Source organism: Pyrus communis, chromosome 11, assembly GCF_963583255.1.
Source record: "Pyrus communis chromosome 11, drPyrComm1.1, whole genome shotgun sequence".
NCBI lineage: Eukaryota > Viridiplantae > Streptophyta > Magnoliopsida > Rosales > Rosaceae > Pyrus > Pyrus communis.
This window is the reverse complement of record NC_084813.1, coordinates 24100185-24118031: the sequence shown is the minus strand read 5'-3', so window position 1 is coordinate 24118031 and position 17847 is coordinate 24100185. Positions and strand designations below refer to the sequence as shown.

Genomic DNA, 17847 nt, shown 5'->3' with positions numbered 1-17847 from the left:
TGGAATGGGATTCCGAGAGGTGGAAATCTGAACTAATTGGTGAGATTTAAGGGGGATTTGGAAGCAAATGTTTAGGGGGAGAAAAGAACGTGTCAGCGACTTGGGGTTGAAGTTGAACTATTATCTTATGGTTTAGAAAAAGGAGAGAATTGGGTGAGATTGAAAGCTTACGTTTTTATGGATTTTGTTTGTTTGTTTCTCCCAAATAAGATGGGCGTGTCTTTGAGATTTGTTAAAAAAAAAAAGTGTTTGAATATAAAATAATTTTCGCACTCTTGTTTTTGTGCTCTATGTAATTTCGGTTCATTTTAATATGTGTAAAATAGCCATTTATTAGTATGGTAATCTTAAGTTCGATATTGCCAAAAGCGATTTCAAATTAAATTATTATGACTAACTCACTATAAAGTTTAACTCTCCCCCACTCCTATGGATAGATAATAGCAAATATGTTAAAACAACATAGAATTTTATATTGACCCAATTCTCAAGTATCTTTTAGGAGAAATCTTTATATTTTAATATAAACCCATTGAACAAATTTATGCAAAGACAAAACATAATTTTGTGATCATGGATGACAGAGAGAATTCTTTTGTATGTATAAACTATGAATTTAGATCATTAACATACGTTTTTTAAACAAAAATCATTAACATACGTACTGGTTAAGCTAATATTTTCTATTTTTTGCAAAAAAAAAAAAAAGAAAAAAAAAGGAGACCAGTTGGTGCTTCGTTATACTGTCTATCATTTCGGGGGCTGGAAAAGACTAATAGAGACATTTCAACCTTCTTCTGGCCACCATCATATGATTCATTAGCACCAAGAATTGAACTTATGAACGTACCATATAGAATACAGATATAGAATTCGTCACCTATTACTGGACCATCCTGTGATAGTTAGCTAATATTTTTTTATTTGGTCGTATAATTATGTTGATACGTGTTACAACCGTAGAAGCAACTAATGGCAATGGGAAATGGCCAATGTTCGTCATCTATTCCATCCACATCAACCAAAACAAAAATATAAGACAACCCTAGCTCAATTAATTGGTTTCTTAAGACTATTCTTTTGGCATATTTCAATGGTGGAAGTCCTCCAAATTTGTGCTACACTACAGCTATTAGTTATTGTCCCCAAAATTATTATCGTTCTACTTGACTACTTAATCTATACTTTTATGCCAATGACGGTTGGCTCGGTTGGTAAGATCTTTACTTTGTGTGTCGCCCCGTCAAAGTTTGAGTCTTGCTGCTAGCAGTCCTCGTTGATACAAGAAATGTAAATTCCTACGTAAATTCATACTGGTGATAACTAGTAGGTGTCATGCGTAAGTCATTCCAGTTCGAGGTTATGGGTCTGTCCTGGTGCTGGCAGTGAGAGTAACAATCTCTCCCTAAACTTTTTGTTACAAAAAAAAAATCTAAACTTTTATAGATTTTTATTATTACAAAACCAGTGCTTCATATATCTTGAAAAATAACTTCTCCTTGATAATAGTGCCATTGGTTATCTGCACTCTAACCTTGTTAGTAACAGATTATGAATGTAAACCACTACACTCGAGATCCTGTGTTTGATTTCTATGCTTCCCAACACTCGAGATTCTCTTTTCTGTAAGTACATTATGCATAATCAAGTATGTGACAAATTCAGATATGTTTCCACTGGTGATCGAAGTTGAAATTAGAATGTTTTGTTTATCTGCCGTCCTAGATTGGCACATCTGAAGGCAATATCTTCCTAATAACGTGTGGGGCTATCGATAATCTATGCATGCCTAATGGAATTGGTGCCACAAGCTTTACAGTATTTGAGTCTTCACAGAGAATGAACGTTATTATATATATGCATGACATACACAAGTCAAAAAGAATTTAACCTATATATATATATATATATATATATATATATATATATATATATATATATGAAGTCCAATTCGTGACATCATTTTTTTTACACAGCTTTTGAAACACATTTTCATGAGACCTACTTCATAATGTGTTTAACAATCCGAACCATCAAAGATCATGTATACCAAAAATTACATAAATCTGAAATCATATGACCATTAGATTAAGGGTTTAGGGTTTCTCTCTATATATATAATATTAGGGTTTAGAGTTTTCGTAAGGTTCATATTTTCTTACCTTCCAAATGCAAAAAATTCTTTTTAATTCCTCATCTTCGTCATTCGTCATCAGCATGAGATTTATAGATGGAGACACATAATACGATGTTGAGGTTCGTTTTCTAGTAGGAGAAGAGGACGATGACCTAGTCCCTTGGTAAGAGAAAACAATGAAGCCACCCCCTAGTCAAAATAATCCTTCTTCTGGATCGATTTCTGACGAAACAATGTACGGCACAATGCGGCCAGCTCCAGTGTCGTATGTGTAGTTGTGGACGGTTGCTGAGACAGAAATTTATCGTAACGAGGGGCATTGATGGGGGTTTTAAGCCCGCAATCAGGCCATATCCTTTCATTTCACCTTGGGCTCAAAATGGTCCATTCAATTGGGATTTGAATTGGGCTCACATAGGCTGCTTGGAGCAAGTCATGGGACAACCCTACACATGTGAAGGAGATGGGAACTGAACTTGGGTGTGTGTATATATATATAATGAAAACTGTTATTAGCATTAAAAAAAATGTTATTCTACACTTATCATAAACTCTTCATAAGCGTAATTTTTTTTTAGGGAAATTTTTTGAAATGTCATATGAACTTGTAAAATTTAAGCAATTTGTCATACCAACTTTTTGAAACCATTAATTTGTCATCTCTCCCTAATTTCGTTAAGTTTTCCATTCAATATAAGTCATGTGCCTCGCACATGACTTGTGTTTAGGGTTTCTAATACCTTACTTCCCTTTGACAAAAAACGGTAGGGTTTCTCAGGCAATGAAACAATATTTTTGATATGATAACAATGGAATGATCATACAATGCACTGCCTTTTGGCTATTCCAAATATGTAATGATACACAAATGGAAGTTTGCATTTTAGCATGTCACGAAGACATAATTTCATACGGGCTCTATAAATGAGAAACAAGTTGACGTTTTGTGCCATAAATGGAGTTGTAAATGCATATGTACTAAATAAAAGTAAAAAATTTAAGTGCTTGTACTAAAGAAAAGTAAAAAACTTATGAAAATATATCAAAATGACCTAAATAACCCTAAACACAAGTCATGTGCGAGGCACATGACTTATATTGGATGGAAAACTTAAAGAGTTAGGGTGAGATGACAAATTAATGATTTTGTAAAGTTGGTATGAAAAATTGCTTAAAATTTTAGTTTATATGACAAATTGAAAAATATGAACAAGTTCATATATTCACATTATTCACATTTCAAAAATTCTCTTTTTTTAATTATAGAAAATTTGGAGTATAAAATGAGATTTTTGAAGTGTTAATGACAATTTCCTGTATAATCAATATTAGTTTAGGTCACGTGGCTCGTCGAAGCTTTTGCTTGTGGAAGAAACAAGGCAACCTTATGTTTGGGTCGTTAAGAAAAAACTAAACTTGAAAGATGTCTTATGTTCGAATTCTTTTGTCTTCGTTGCTTAAAAACAGGTAATGATTTTTCTTGTTTATACATAACTAAGTTTTTATGATCGAAACACTACTACTCCTATTGAAATTTAATTATTCATTTGCCAACTACTGCTCCCGTACCTATGAGTGGTACCTCATTCTATTGATTTGACATGCGGCATACCATTTTGGAATGGAAGAGAGTTCAGTCGACGGAATTATCTACTCGATCTGATCATATCATTATGTGATATGTCCAATGAAACCAAAGAAATAAGTTGATGAGGTCACAATATAACAAGTTCAATGCATATCTTGAAGGTTGTAGTTATATCTCTCATACATATCCACACATATATAAAGATATTAAAGATCATATTTGCTCATCTTTATCTTTAAATACGTACGTGCGAGAATACTTTATTTATTTATTTTTCAAAAGGACCCTTTTGAGAATCGGAAGATTCATAGAGGAATTTCAGGCTCTCCCTAACAACCATCATGTGATTTACTAGGGTCAAGAATCAAACTCAGAATGTGCCATATAAGATATGGTCCTGAAATTTGTCCCCAACCATTGGGTCACCCCGTGATGGTTGTACATGTGAGAATACTTGAATACATATTGATTTTTCATTTCATATACACCACTAAAGGGTCTTGTAAACTGTGGGAAATAATAATGCACATGAATTTTCTCAGTACTCACGACTTGGACACTTCAAATCTGTATGGACAGTATGGGCATTTTAATCAAAGAAAATAGAAAGTATGGACATGCATTTGTTTCAGTCAACTATACTACTAGAAACCAACACCTTCGTATAAAAGGTCATGTATTTGTTTCAGTATGGAGTCTATGGACATGTAGTCGGCCAGAAGAAAAATAAATATAAAAGGTCAAAACAAGAGAGAAATGAGGAAGATCAATACAGAAAACCACCACTGATGGGCAGGCACTACTATGGACCTATAAAATCAATTTGTTTTATTCGACCAATAGTCTAATATGATTTAAATTACGAAAAAGAATTGTTATTGGCACTCAAAATTCTTTATTCTACACTCTAAACTTTCTATATTTAGAAAGAAAAATATACTTGTGAGGAGTGTAGAATGAGATTTTTGAAATGCCAATAACACTTCTCTTACAAAAAAAGAAACTCGAATCTGATTAGAGAAGTGAAAAACACTAAAGTTGTACACGAGTTGAATCGAACTATATGATCAAGTTTGGCTTGTATAAAATTTTGAGCTTGAGCGAAGATTATCTTGTTTTTTATACGAGTCAAGCTCAAGCGAGCTTAAAGAAATAGAATTCGGTACCAAATTCAAGTTTCGATCTATTTTCTAATTTTAAGGTTGTCCAATCTTGTAGCAAAAGTTCGCAAGTTGGAGACACATCTTAATAATGGAGTAATGAAACATATAAAAGCATACAAAAATTTTAAACATATAGTACTGAAAAAAAAGTAACTCGATTCTTCAAAAGCAAAATCTCAAACTGGCCTTTCGTTCCAAAAGGAAACTATCATGTATTTGTTTAAGGGAAGTGTTATTGGCACTCCAAAAATCTCATTCTATACTCCTCATAAGTGTATTTTTCTTTCTAAATATAGAAAGTTCGAAGTGTAGAATGAGAAATTTGGAGTGCCAATAACAATTCCCTTGTTTAATTCACTTTAATCTTCATATACAGTCAACATTTTTTAAAAGTACATTCAAATTGCAATTATGTAATTTAACCATTAAAAATTGGACATAAATTCTCAACTACAATGATCTTCGAGATCCTAGTATTTGTATGCTTGTATCATATATAAACAAATTACAAACATTCATGCTCCCAAATTTCATCACCCGTATATATATATATAATCCGCATCAATTATTCACGTACACTGGCAGCAGAATATATATGGCCAACTGATCATGCAATTGGATCATTATGTGAATTGTGCAGGCTGCAGGCTTTTTATAAAAAGAAAAAACTAATGAAAATGGTTTGAAAACTTTGAGTTTTAACAAAAATGACAAAATAAAGGGTAAAGTGAATAATACCAGAATTGACTTTTTAGTATAAAAATATGATTTTTCGTTAAAATAAACATCACATGAAGTTTTTCGTTAAAGTTCCCTTAAAAAAATGCATATATATACAGGGATATCATATTGGAGATTGCATCCTAATTGGAAGCACGAGCATATATAAATTTCCAATCAGAAATAGCTAGCATAGAGCCAAATCAGAAGAGGGAGAAAGAAGAAGGAATTTTGATTCTGCATATATATTAAAGGGCACATGGAAATTGCAGTATGACAGAATCGGTGACGCAATTTAAAATTGGCACATGCATATATAATTTTCTTCTTACACAAACAATTAAACATATGCACAACACAGACATGCATCTGCCATTCTTCTTCTGCTAGGGTTTCGCCTCCTGGTTCCAAATCAGCCCCTTCATTTCCACTATACTCCAGAAACCTTTTTATTACATAAAGCTCTATATATTTACAATTAACCGGGCACACAAGAACGTTCTTGCATACAATGCGTGATACAATTTCGGTGGTAAAAAACAGTAAATGATACAAAAAGAAATGTGCCGATTATAGGTTGCCATCAATTAACTACATGCATCAGAATAATTACATTTTTCACTTTTCAGTATATATTGTAACGGGTTGAAATCGACTTTGAATTTTTACTACTTCAACGACTTGGAAGAAGATTTAGAAACATGTAATTATACAAGATAATTTGATTGTCGACTAAGCTTAAATATTTATGGCGAACAGTAGGACCATTAATTAGCCGGTTGGATTAAGTGCAAAGCCAAGAGAAATTTTTCCAAGTGCCGGGTACACCAAGTGTCATGGTCTACCCTCACCTATTAGGATATAGTTTTATTTATTTATTGAAAAATAAGATTGAAAGATATCTAAGATGTCAAATCCTAATAGGTGAGGGTACACCATGACACTTGGTGTACCCGGCACTTGGAAAAATTTCTCCAAAGCCAGGCTTTTCACTTTCTAAACTCACTGTCATTTTCGTTGTTTGATGGATGATATATAAATGATGGGTCCAAGCTCAAGATAATTACAATCAGGCCTAATTAAGATTCCACAAGATTATGCCTTTCAAGGTCCCACCATCCCCTAGTCAAGTCACTTCCCAATGGTAAGAATGACACATAAATCGAAATTGCACGGAGGATCCTCTCCGGATACTCTTTGTGAGGATTCTTAGAATTCTTATATTCTAATCATTCATCGTACATCGTGCAGTCAATTTTTATCAGGTACTATTTATATTTAATTTTAAATAAAAAAATTCAAATGATTTCTGATTGTACTATGTACGATGAATGACAAGGATTTAAACAGGTTTTCACTCTTTCGGACGATTGAGAAAAAGAAGATTATGGTAGAAAGAAAGAACTCCACTTGGACACAGTTGGAAACTTGAGAGGGTCATCTTTGGAAGCATTCGCCTGATTAATGACATATCATGTGTTCACTAGCATATAAAAATAAAAAACTAAATGACTCATTCGATGTTAAAATAAGTATCTTGTACATGAGCAACTATATATTTAATTACCTAAGGAATAGTTATCTCACACAAACATTTCGATATCTTTCTGATTCATGACATAAGTACGAAAACATAGTCTTAGATGATCTTATTTTTTTTATTTTTTTTTATGGGAATCATTCCAAGGATAAGATCATAAGATGATAAGCAATGTAATAGACATACGGCAATGAACATGAGTTCTCAGTGAACTGGCATTAGCTATTTGGACCAATTAGTATAAGAAAGCCTTATAGGAAGATGAATGTGAGTTCTTGTTGATAGAGGAGTCTATCATAGTGGTGAACTGATGTGGATTAGGAGACATAAGTTGTTTCTTGCAGGGATTTTAATAGGGAATCCTTATTGGATTAGGAGAGATATATGTCTATATATATATATATACTGTGACCTCTACTCTCACAGATGCGCGCTTAATTAAGAACTAAGTCCTATTCTTGGTTAGAGCTTAAATTGATCTGACAGAGAGGAGAAGGATTGCAACGCACTGAGATTGAATGGCAGCAGCTATGGCATCTTCCAATAGCAGTTCATCAGTTAGTGGTATTGCAGAGTTCTTTACATATTTATGTAAGAGTTTTCATGCTTTCTTGTTTGTGATTTAAGCGACTTAATCTTGTTCTTGGCTAAATAAGTTAACATAGCTGACACGGTTGACTTTGATCACTACCTCGCTATCCATGCAGGTTAGCCGACATGTATGATGCACGAGAAAACAAGATCCATCGCCACGTATGTCCCCGTCTTGGATTTTGGCTACTCAACAAATTGATCAAATTGATCATACTTTATCTTTCTTAATTTTCTATGATGTCAAGTGAAATCAAAGTCTTTACATGAGACAAATCCAACACCCATTACACCCCCATATACATATTAGTTATGGTTCAAGATAAGTCCAACTTACTCCTTTCATCATGAGAATTTGTGTATATATATATATATAATCGCAGCATACCCACATAACGTTATCAAACTATTCATATTAATTATAATATGTTATGTGACCGAATCATTCTTAAATCTAAATTTTTTTTATCATATCAATAAGGTAACGTAAACATGCAAAAAGGATATAAAGGACATGTTTGAAATTACATTTTGACAATAAAAAAGGATCATAAGGGCAACAAAAGTTAAAATTACTTTTGAGCTATAAAAAAGGCTGGAGAAGCACTTTCTTCACGAAGCACTTCCACAGGAGAGTGTAGAGGCAAAATTTTGATAAGTGAGCGTTAAAGAATTTGGTTCCAAGTAATTACTAGGGGGGCTTGTAGGGTTTTAGACTGTTTACTTTTCACTAGGAGCAGTGCCGAGTCTGCTGAAAGCGAAGCACATAATTCATGAGTGATGACATGTTGGGTTTAAGAGCACATTAAAGGACGGGGTTTTCCCCAGTTGAGCCACATTGAATGCCACGCGGTTTTGCGAGGCAGTAGAAGGACGAGGAGGAGAGAGGAGAAAAAGGGTTGTGGGGGGGCTGGCAGGAAGTGAGATTGAGGTGCCACTACATCTGACTTTAGCTTTGCCTTGCTGCCATTGAATAAATGCCCTTGCTGTCACCTTTTGACTCTTTTGCTACCCTTGCCCTTCTGTTGTTGATATCTTTTGGGTCAGCGTCTTCCCCTATCTCCCTATTTCTCTCTCCTCTCTCTCTCTCTCGGCTTCATTTGTCTATTTATGCAGACCAAAACCTCCATTCTTTAGTATTGAGTCTCTTGTCTTAAGCATTTTCCAAGAAAGAAAGCATTTTCCAAAAAAAAAAAACATAGTTCCAAGTGGGTGAGTGACAAGATAGCAAGACACTTAGGAGACTTTTGTGGTGGTGATTTGATTAAAGAAAAGAGAAAAGAAAGGGAAAATATTATGGGGAGGCCTCCTTGCTGTGACAAAGAAGGGGTCAAGAAAGGACCTTGGACTCCTGAAGAAGACATCAGTTTAGTCTCTTACATTCAAGAACATGGTCCTGGAAATTGGAGGGCTGTTCCTACCAACACAGGTAGATTTTCTTTCTTTTCTAATTTCCGTTTTTGTTTTTCTTTCCATTTTTTGAGAGTAAAATGTTGGTTTTTGCTTGGAATGACAACATTGGTTTTGTTTAACTTCGAGATTAGTGGAAGATCTTAAAATTTGTGATATTTTACCTTTAAATTGTCACATTTTGGTTTTCTTTTTCTTTGGGAATCAAAACTAATACGTATCGTTGTTCTATTTTGGTAAATCCAGGGCTGCATAGATGCAGTAAAAGTTGCAGGCTTAGATGGACTAATTACCTCAGGCCAGGGATCAAGCGTGGTAACTTTACTGACCATGAGGAGAAGATGATCATCCACCTTCAAGCTCTTTTGGGCAATAGGTAATTTTATCAATAAAACGCACCATATTGTTTAATTTTTAGAATTTCTATTTACATTACATCTAATAGTACAAAAGATCCAATCTTTTTTTTTTTTTTGTTTTTTAAATCTGAAAAAGATCCAATATATCTTCAATTAATTTGGGTAGTATTGAATGTGTGATTGCAGATGGGCTGCAATAGCTTCATACCTTCCTCAGAGAACTGACAATGACATTAAAAACTATTGGAACACACACTTGAGGAAGAAGCTGATCAAGCTCCAAGCTGCAGGAGGAGGCACTGAAGGCCTTCACTCTAAAGATCAAGGAAACAGTAATTCTTCCTCACAGGCAATATCCAGAGGACAATGGGAGAGGAGGCTTCAAACAGACATCCACATGGCCAGGCAAGCTCTCAGAGATGCCCTTTCCCCAGAAAAGCCACTGGCTTTGAGTTCTGATTTGAATCCCGCAGATGGGTTTTCGATTTCGAACCTGAAAAAACCAACCCTAGATCAATCAAGCAATTCTACTTATGCTTCAAGCACTGAGAACATTTCAAGATTGTTGAAAGGTTGGATGAAAAACCCACCAAAGAAATCAGCTAGGTTAACCAACTTGGCTAATAATCAGACAGATTATCAGCATTATTCATCTAGTGAGGGAACCACATCTGTGGCAAATACTGCTAATAGTGGCAATGTTGAGTTATCTGATACATTTGAGTCTCTGTTCGGTTTTGAGTCCTCGAATTCCGATTTGTCTCCATCCACGTCGCCGGAGGCCAGTCTATTCCAGGGCGAAAGCAAGCCGGATCTTACCAGCGACCAGTTGCCGCTGTCGTTTCTTGAGAAGTGGCTGTTTGATGAAGGTGCTGCTGCTGCTGCTGCTGCTGCTCTAGGGAAATACCACTTCTTTAGTGATATGGTGATACCAGATCATGGAAATGCTAACATTTTCTGAGGATTTGCTTGTTTTTTGGGCAGATTGGAATATCTTAATTAATTGTTAGTCTTTTCCAGTGCCTTGATTAGCAAAGGGAAATTGTTAGAAAAGGAAGTGTAAAAATATTACTTTATAATTATGTCGATTGTCAAATGTCTTAGAAGTTGGAAGATAATAATTATTTCCCATTTTATGCTTAAGATTTTGTTCTATAAGATCTTGGAATGTTGTGATGAATTGAATTATCATCCACCATTTTGTCGCCTAGCTTCTTTTCATGATCACTACATATATATATATATATATATATATATATATATATATATATATTATTTTCTTGTTATTTTTGTGTTATAAAGAGTTCTTTCATGTTAGCTAGCTCTTGTTCTTGTTTCTTCAAGCTTTAAAGTACTTGTATAAATTCAATCAAAATATAGATCCATTGTTTTCTAGCAAATATTTGCATTTGCTTCACCTAAGAGCAAGTCCACCCTTAAAAAAATGCACCAGCACCCTCAATGAACAGTGATAGACGCCAATGAACAATAATAGGCCAAATACACCTCCACCCCTAACAAAAAATAGCCTAGTCAATTTTATTAAAATATTATTATTTTTTATTATAAAATGATAATAAAAATATTATGCTCTGGCCTGTTCACCATCCCCACCCTTTCATCTCAAGCGTTTTTTTCCCAGCCCCTTTATCCCCATAGCCATCGTCACATAGCTAGGCAAGTCCTGGTCCAGCGACGAGCGGACTTGTCGACGAAAGCAGTCTCGATCCTGGTCTACTACATCGAGTAGGAGTGCAGACGGTCATATTCTGCGGTGAAATTCCAAAAGTGAAAGTCGTTGGGGTGGCATGGATGGGTGTGTGGATGATCTGGGTTGTTTAGGAGTCGTTCCTGGAGGTACACGTTTGGTTTCTTATTTTGGGGTGAGATTTGAGTGCGGCAAGGTAATGGATGAATGGTGTTATTGGGGTTTCTTATTTTGGTGGTGAACGCCCCCACGGCCAACACCGTCATGGCCGCCGAGCACGAGATTGCTCACGTCAGATGGCTCGGCATAGGGGTTTGTCGATTCTGGACCAGTCTCTTGCCTGGCTTGGGCTGGGTGCCAGCCTATTAGGCTGGGGTGGAGTGATTTGGCTAGAGGCCGGCCTGTTTTGGGTGGTGGGTGCAGGGCAATCCACTCCCGATGGACTTGCTCTAATATATAACTGAATCAACGTTTCAATAAACGATGAGTGATAAAATCACTAGCGCGTGAGCTGATTTTGACCGTTTCTACTTTTATGAACATTTCATTCAATAGATTAGCATCAATGGTACTCTTTGTGCAGAATGGCTTTCACTTATTCGTTGTGATGAAAGTGATATGACAGGGATTTATGTATGCCAATTGAAACCAAGTCAACCATGCAGATAGCATAATTGAATGTTAAAAACTTAAAACATAAGTAAAGTCAACAGTCCTGCAGCTTGCTTGGTTAAAAGATAAATGGCAATGATACTCTTTCAAAGTAGGACTCTTATGGACTTTTTGCCATTTTATGCTTTTGACACAATATTGTATAATATTGGTATGAAAATTAACGTTAAACTGTAAGGCAACAGAAAGTTCATAAAGAGTCTAACTTTTGAGAGAGTTGCTTAGCATTTCTCTAATTAAAAAATTAATTGAAGTAGGTGGAATCATCGATGAGGGGTTTTTATGTCTAGCTACACCCTGTCCAAATTTGAAAGCTTTACATAAAATTTCTCCTACTATTACTAGTCTACTTAAACATTGCCGTCAAAAGCAACCATTGGGAAGAAAATTTAATCATGAATTTTAAGCTAAAGTTATTTCAATTAGGTACCAATCATATCAAAATGATTAGGCTAATTTAAAGAAAGAAATATAAGAAATGTCATTCATTCTTATTATCTAATAGGTGAACTATTAACATTTGTGATTGTGTGACTGAGCACGGGTAAACGAAACTGCATTGCAAATGTGCAAATTGGCCTTAAAACGAACATGTGAAGCGTTTGATGGCTGGCCAAGAAAACTAATTGAAACACGTGAAGGGTTTTGATGTTCATCACTACTACTTGTCATTACAAGTTGTGTTTTAACCCTGGCCAAGCAAATAATCCAGACTGTAAGGGCAAAACAACCCCATAAGAAAAAGGCATGCATGGCAAAATGGGAATTATGGGATGATTGGGTAAGAATCACAGGTAATTGGTCCCCAATGAATACCATTCAAAATACGTACACAATACGAGCCATGCTGTCCAAGTTGCATGGTGAGTTACTAACTACTTGCCCGGCCCCTCTCTAGCTTCTTAATTTGATTTATCGGATATGGTAGTGGAATGAGCTGATTTAACTAGCATTATAGCCTACTAAAGACATATATGAAAGTCAAAGTTGATAACGTCCCCTGATTAGACATGATCATTAATTTGGTGCAATAGCATAATGTGATGAAGTGATGGATGTGTAGGATTTAGGTGGAGAATTTTGTTATTCTGATGGACATTTATCTGTCCGGCTAAACTCACAAAGTGGGGACTTTCATAAATTTCAATGCAAGTATATGTAAAGCGTCATTATTTTTGTGAATGTGGCCAGATGGTAAGATAGTCCAACCATGCCTACAAATATTTGGAGAAAGAGACCGAAATTTTCAAGACAGTATCATAGAGATGTACTAGTTAAGCTAGCAAGTATATATTCCCAATTTTTAGTCTGATGTTCACATTACATTAAATTGTGACATTAGGCCCCGCAGGGTTACCCCACGGTTATAATATTTTAAGGGTTTTGCATGTTGCAATGGTCTCTTGCTATAGCTAGCTCTTAGCTAGCAGTTTTAATTTGATCATAATACTATTTCCTTGTGTATGTACATAACATAATGGACCCTCCATTTCTAGCTAACTGATGCTTTGCAAGTTTTGCCACCCTTGTCAACTTCCTGTTCCATGACAGAAACATGTGCTCCTCTCAGACATGATTTTCCAAAACCCCTTTTATGCTGTATTAACTGTTGCATGTGTTTGTGTATGTGTTCTGAGTATATGTATTCATATGTATACATTAGATTGTGCTAGCTTTAGGAAGGTGTTAGTGTTTGTTACGTACGCACGCGCAAGATCTTAACCGGCACTTAAAGTCAATGGCTCGATACATCCATGCGCGTACGTGACTAATTCTAGCGAAACCCTAAACAATACGTATCTGCAACCAAAAATCTCAGCAATTTAATGGCTTGCATGAAAAGTCGTCCAAACGCAGTTCCTTGTTATGTGCATGTGAAGTACTACGTGGAAAATGATCACCGGCTAACGAGGTGAAGTCCCATTGAGGTTGTATTGACTTGGTCTATTTGCCATGAAATTGAAATATACATCACATCAGTAGTACTTATGTGTGCAGTTTGTGTCCGACAATTCATTGAAACTTTTGGCACCAAGAGAAAAATGCAACCGATGCCGCCGAGCTTTCTAGAAGAGTGATTGATGAAATCCGGAAAAAAAGATATAAATATAAAGAAAGAAAATTCAAAGACTGGCGAATTAAGAAGTTGCAGACAGTCACAGTAGGCACTACCAAGAGTCAGATGGGAGGAAGCTATTTTTACTATCTCTTTTAATGCTACCACATGAGAGTGTCATAGGGTTTTGGTACTCAAACGAGACATTCACAATTTCACAAGCATGCTCAAGAATATATATTGCACATGTAGTTTTTTCTTACGTACGTACTTAGAAAATGCTGGCTCGAAGGAATGGAAATTCAAGGCTCTCAAAGACATCGTTTTCACTAAGTCATAATTGATGACTAACATATAGTTTTTGTTATAAGAGAAAATGTGCTTTGGCATTGAAGCTTTCAATATAGAATGGCAAATGTATAAATGTAATCCAATATTCTGCTGGTACGACGAGAGAGACAGTACCAAAAGCATAATTTATCAATTGTTGCAAAGTAAGATGTAACCTAATTGTTTATTTGTGACCGTAGATGTTTGTGAGCCTTCACAAACATCTAGGTATGGTCCAAAACAACTTAAGCGCGTAATTAAATTAGGAGATTGTGTTTTTCTTTCTAAAAAGCCTTTAGAGGTAGTAAGTTTTAAGTTTACATATTATTTTGGATTCAGGTTTGCTTATTCAACCAGGATTGCGTTATAAATGGGTACCTTAAATTGGCCTAAATGTTATTTTGTGACAACCAAACAAACTCAAGAAAGATTATGAACAAAACCCTGGTCAATATGCACTACAGAAACTTAATCAAACACCTAATTACTACACCAACTAAATATGTGATCAAATCAATTGATACAAAGTAATGGGTGAAACTTAAATGTTTATTTGTGACAATGGATTCATGTAGGCCTCGTTAGCAGGATTCACATGCTTCTACGTAAGATCAAAAACCACCCAACGTGTGGGTGATCGATTGTAGGCTCATGGGTCTCTAGTTTGAGAAGTCACAAAAATGGAATAGATTGTCTATACATAGCACACATTGAAAGGCCAAATATGGGGTACTTATTTTACCCTAGAAAACAGGTCTTTCCTCAATACTCCCTACTCCCAACGTACTAAGAATAAACTTCTTTTTTGTTTTTATATAGTTTTCTCCTAAAGTCCTTAATAACCACTAATTTTTCAGCGTTTCTTCTCAAATTTTCCTGTCTACACAGTTACAAAAATTACATTATGTAACATTCTTCTACATAGTTACGTATTTTATTCGAGCGTTTATTAACAATTGAGTGCCCAAATTTCAAATCAGGGATCACAGAATAAATGTTAAATATTAGTGAATGAATGAATAATATTCGTACATGGATTAATAACAAAATAATACTTGCGTTTATCCTACTTGTAAATAACGTATTTTTATCGTAAAAATTTCATAATCGGTCCAGTTTCTTAATTTTCATTTGAAGATCATTCCTACAAAAAATTATTCGAAACAGAGATTATTTAGTTATCCAATTATATCAAACAATAGACGGTTTATCATTAACCTATTACTTAGTACTTGCACCGTTGATCTATTGGATGCATTTGAATGACCTAACGATCTCCAATTCGAATGAGTCTCTGTAAGGATGATCTCCAAATGAAGATTAAGAAATTGAATGGTTCTGATTATGAAATTTCTAGTGTGAAGATACGGATCGTTATTTGTAAATGAGAGAATGAGCTCATTCGAAGAAATTGAATGAAAGTATTATTATTATAACAATTTCCTAAATATGCAGGGAGTTCATAATTTACAACTGCAAGAAATTTGGGGGGAAATGACTAAATTGGTGTGTTTAGAAGTGAGATTATTTTTGGTAAATAACATTTAAACCGATTTTTCTCTTCCACGAATAAAAGAACAAAATATTCACCCGGAATCATCAACTTAATCCCCACCTAATCCATCATGACAATTAACAAGAAAGTTACAGGATCCATAATTCAATGTCGTTTCAGTGGCCATGTTTTCTATTTTGACGTGCCTCCTAGCCATTAAGTTCTATTACTAATTATCATTTTTTTTGACCAAATATATCTTTCAACGACACTGTCCCAGATAATCAAACCACCCAAATCTTACTCGAATTATTAAGGCCATCAGCACATTGCATGCACACTGCATATTGAATATTACCGTACTATTTTTTTTAACAAAGTATCAGGTGATTAGCTCACTAGAGTACGACGATGTAAGAAATGAACTAAGCAACAACAAAATAATATAATATTTGACTAACTTTTCATATTGAAAAACTTACCAAAGTGATATGATGGGAGTTAATTAAGAGCTAGAATTCTCATTTCTCATTTCTTTTCATGCCTATTTTACTGTCTACAATTTTTTTGTCAACCATTATTTTTCTACTTTAATGTTGTTTCATACAAATTAATTTTTAGCTTAAAAATAATTATATTTGAGACTTACTAATGTGGATATATGTGTTTGATACCAAATGTAGGTAATCTCAATGACTTTGATATCGAATGTAAAGGTAACGTGGATATATAGGTTTTGATACCTATATATTATGAAGGTGATGTAGATAGGATTTGCTTACTTATTGATAAGGTTTAAATTGACTATGCCCTAAGTGTTCATAAGTTTTTTGAGAAAATGTACGATATTCATTAAAGAAGGGAATACGTACAATCAATGAGGATTTGGTGCATACAATTATCTTTGATAAAAATCTTGCTGGAGATTTCAACCTGGTCTAAGGGAAAAAGAGTGTTCCGCACCAAACAAATTAAGAAATACTATCCTCAAAGAGAAGGTCCACAATTACATCTGGAGGTTCTTCAAACCAAAAAATAAAATTCTCACTTCAGACTCATCCGTGCTAATCTGTGCACCACTTTATTCGTCTCCTTCTGCTAAAACCAATCTTCCACTGAAGCAATGAATGAATCATCAATCGAGTATCATTTAAAATATTCCCAAACGATGAATAATCTTCCTAACCATCATGTTGTAGGCCTGCCATAACAAGCAGCGCATCACCTTCAGACACCATGGCCTGTAGTTGCTTCTGTTTGACCAAAAAAGCCGCATCCCTAGCTGCCATAATCTCGGCCAGCAGAGGGGAGGAAATAGCAGCATGCCTAGTTGTCATGGCTGCCCTAAAATCACCCCTATTGTTCCGAATCACCATCCCAACACCACCAACACCCCTATGTTCGTCCCATGCCACATCAAAATTAGATTTAGACCACCCTGCATCCAGCTTCGTCCATTTTTGAGAAACTTTACAGCTGCATTTTTCATTTTTCCCATGCCAATGTTGGAATTCCTTCAACCAACTAATTGCCCTACAATTTAGTTCCATCAGTTCAAGCGCCTTTCCTTTCCACAAAATGAGTTCCTTTCCTTTCACATAATCCAAAGAAGAACAAGGAACTAGTCGAAACTCTCTCTTGACAACTCACTTGCAAGTTTAGCCACACAATCAATCATATTCTCTGGTGTGTCCGTCCAACTCCATAGCCCCAATGGACAAGACAGCCAGATCGACACCGCTCTTGGACAATTTCACATCAAATGCACCAAAGTTTCAATTTCGCATCATATCCTCTGGAGTCGGACGAACACACATTAACATTTTCTCTAAAAGCGTTGTCAGTCATTTTAAAAGTACATCCAAACGAGCCCTTAGTTGCTGAGGGAAAATACTTAGGTCAAGTTGCATCAATCAAAACCAACTTTTGTTTAAAAATTTCCATTTTAGTTTGTATTATTGATCAACTTGATTAGTGAGTTGTTGTCACCATTCATGTAAGTACGATACAAAGTGATAAAAAGGAAATACGTGATTACGAGCCTAAGATGCTTTTACCCTAAGGACCCAAATGACAAG

At 35.2% G+C, this 17847-nt stretch overlaps 1 protein-coding gene across 1 annotated transcript; it reads left to right on the top strand.

Moving 5' to 3' along the window:
• The first annotated feature begins 8685 nt into the window (after positions 1-8685).
• Positions 8686-10647, top strand: LOC137708654 (myb-related protein 306-like). Its single transcript, XM_068447774.1, has 3 exons — positions 8686-9168; positions 9396-9525; positions 9695-10647. The coding sequence occupies exons 1-3, from the start codon at positions 9036-9038 to the stop codon at positions 10467-10469; spliced, it is 1038 nt and encodes a 345-aa protein (XP_068303875.1). The 5' UTR covers positions 8686-9035; the 3' UTR covers positions 10470-10647.
• The last annotated feature ends 7200 nt before the right edge of the window (positions 10648-17847 follow it).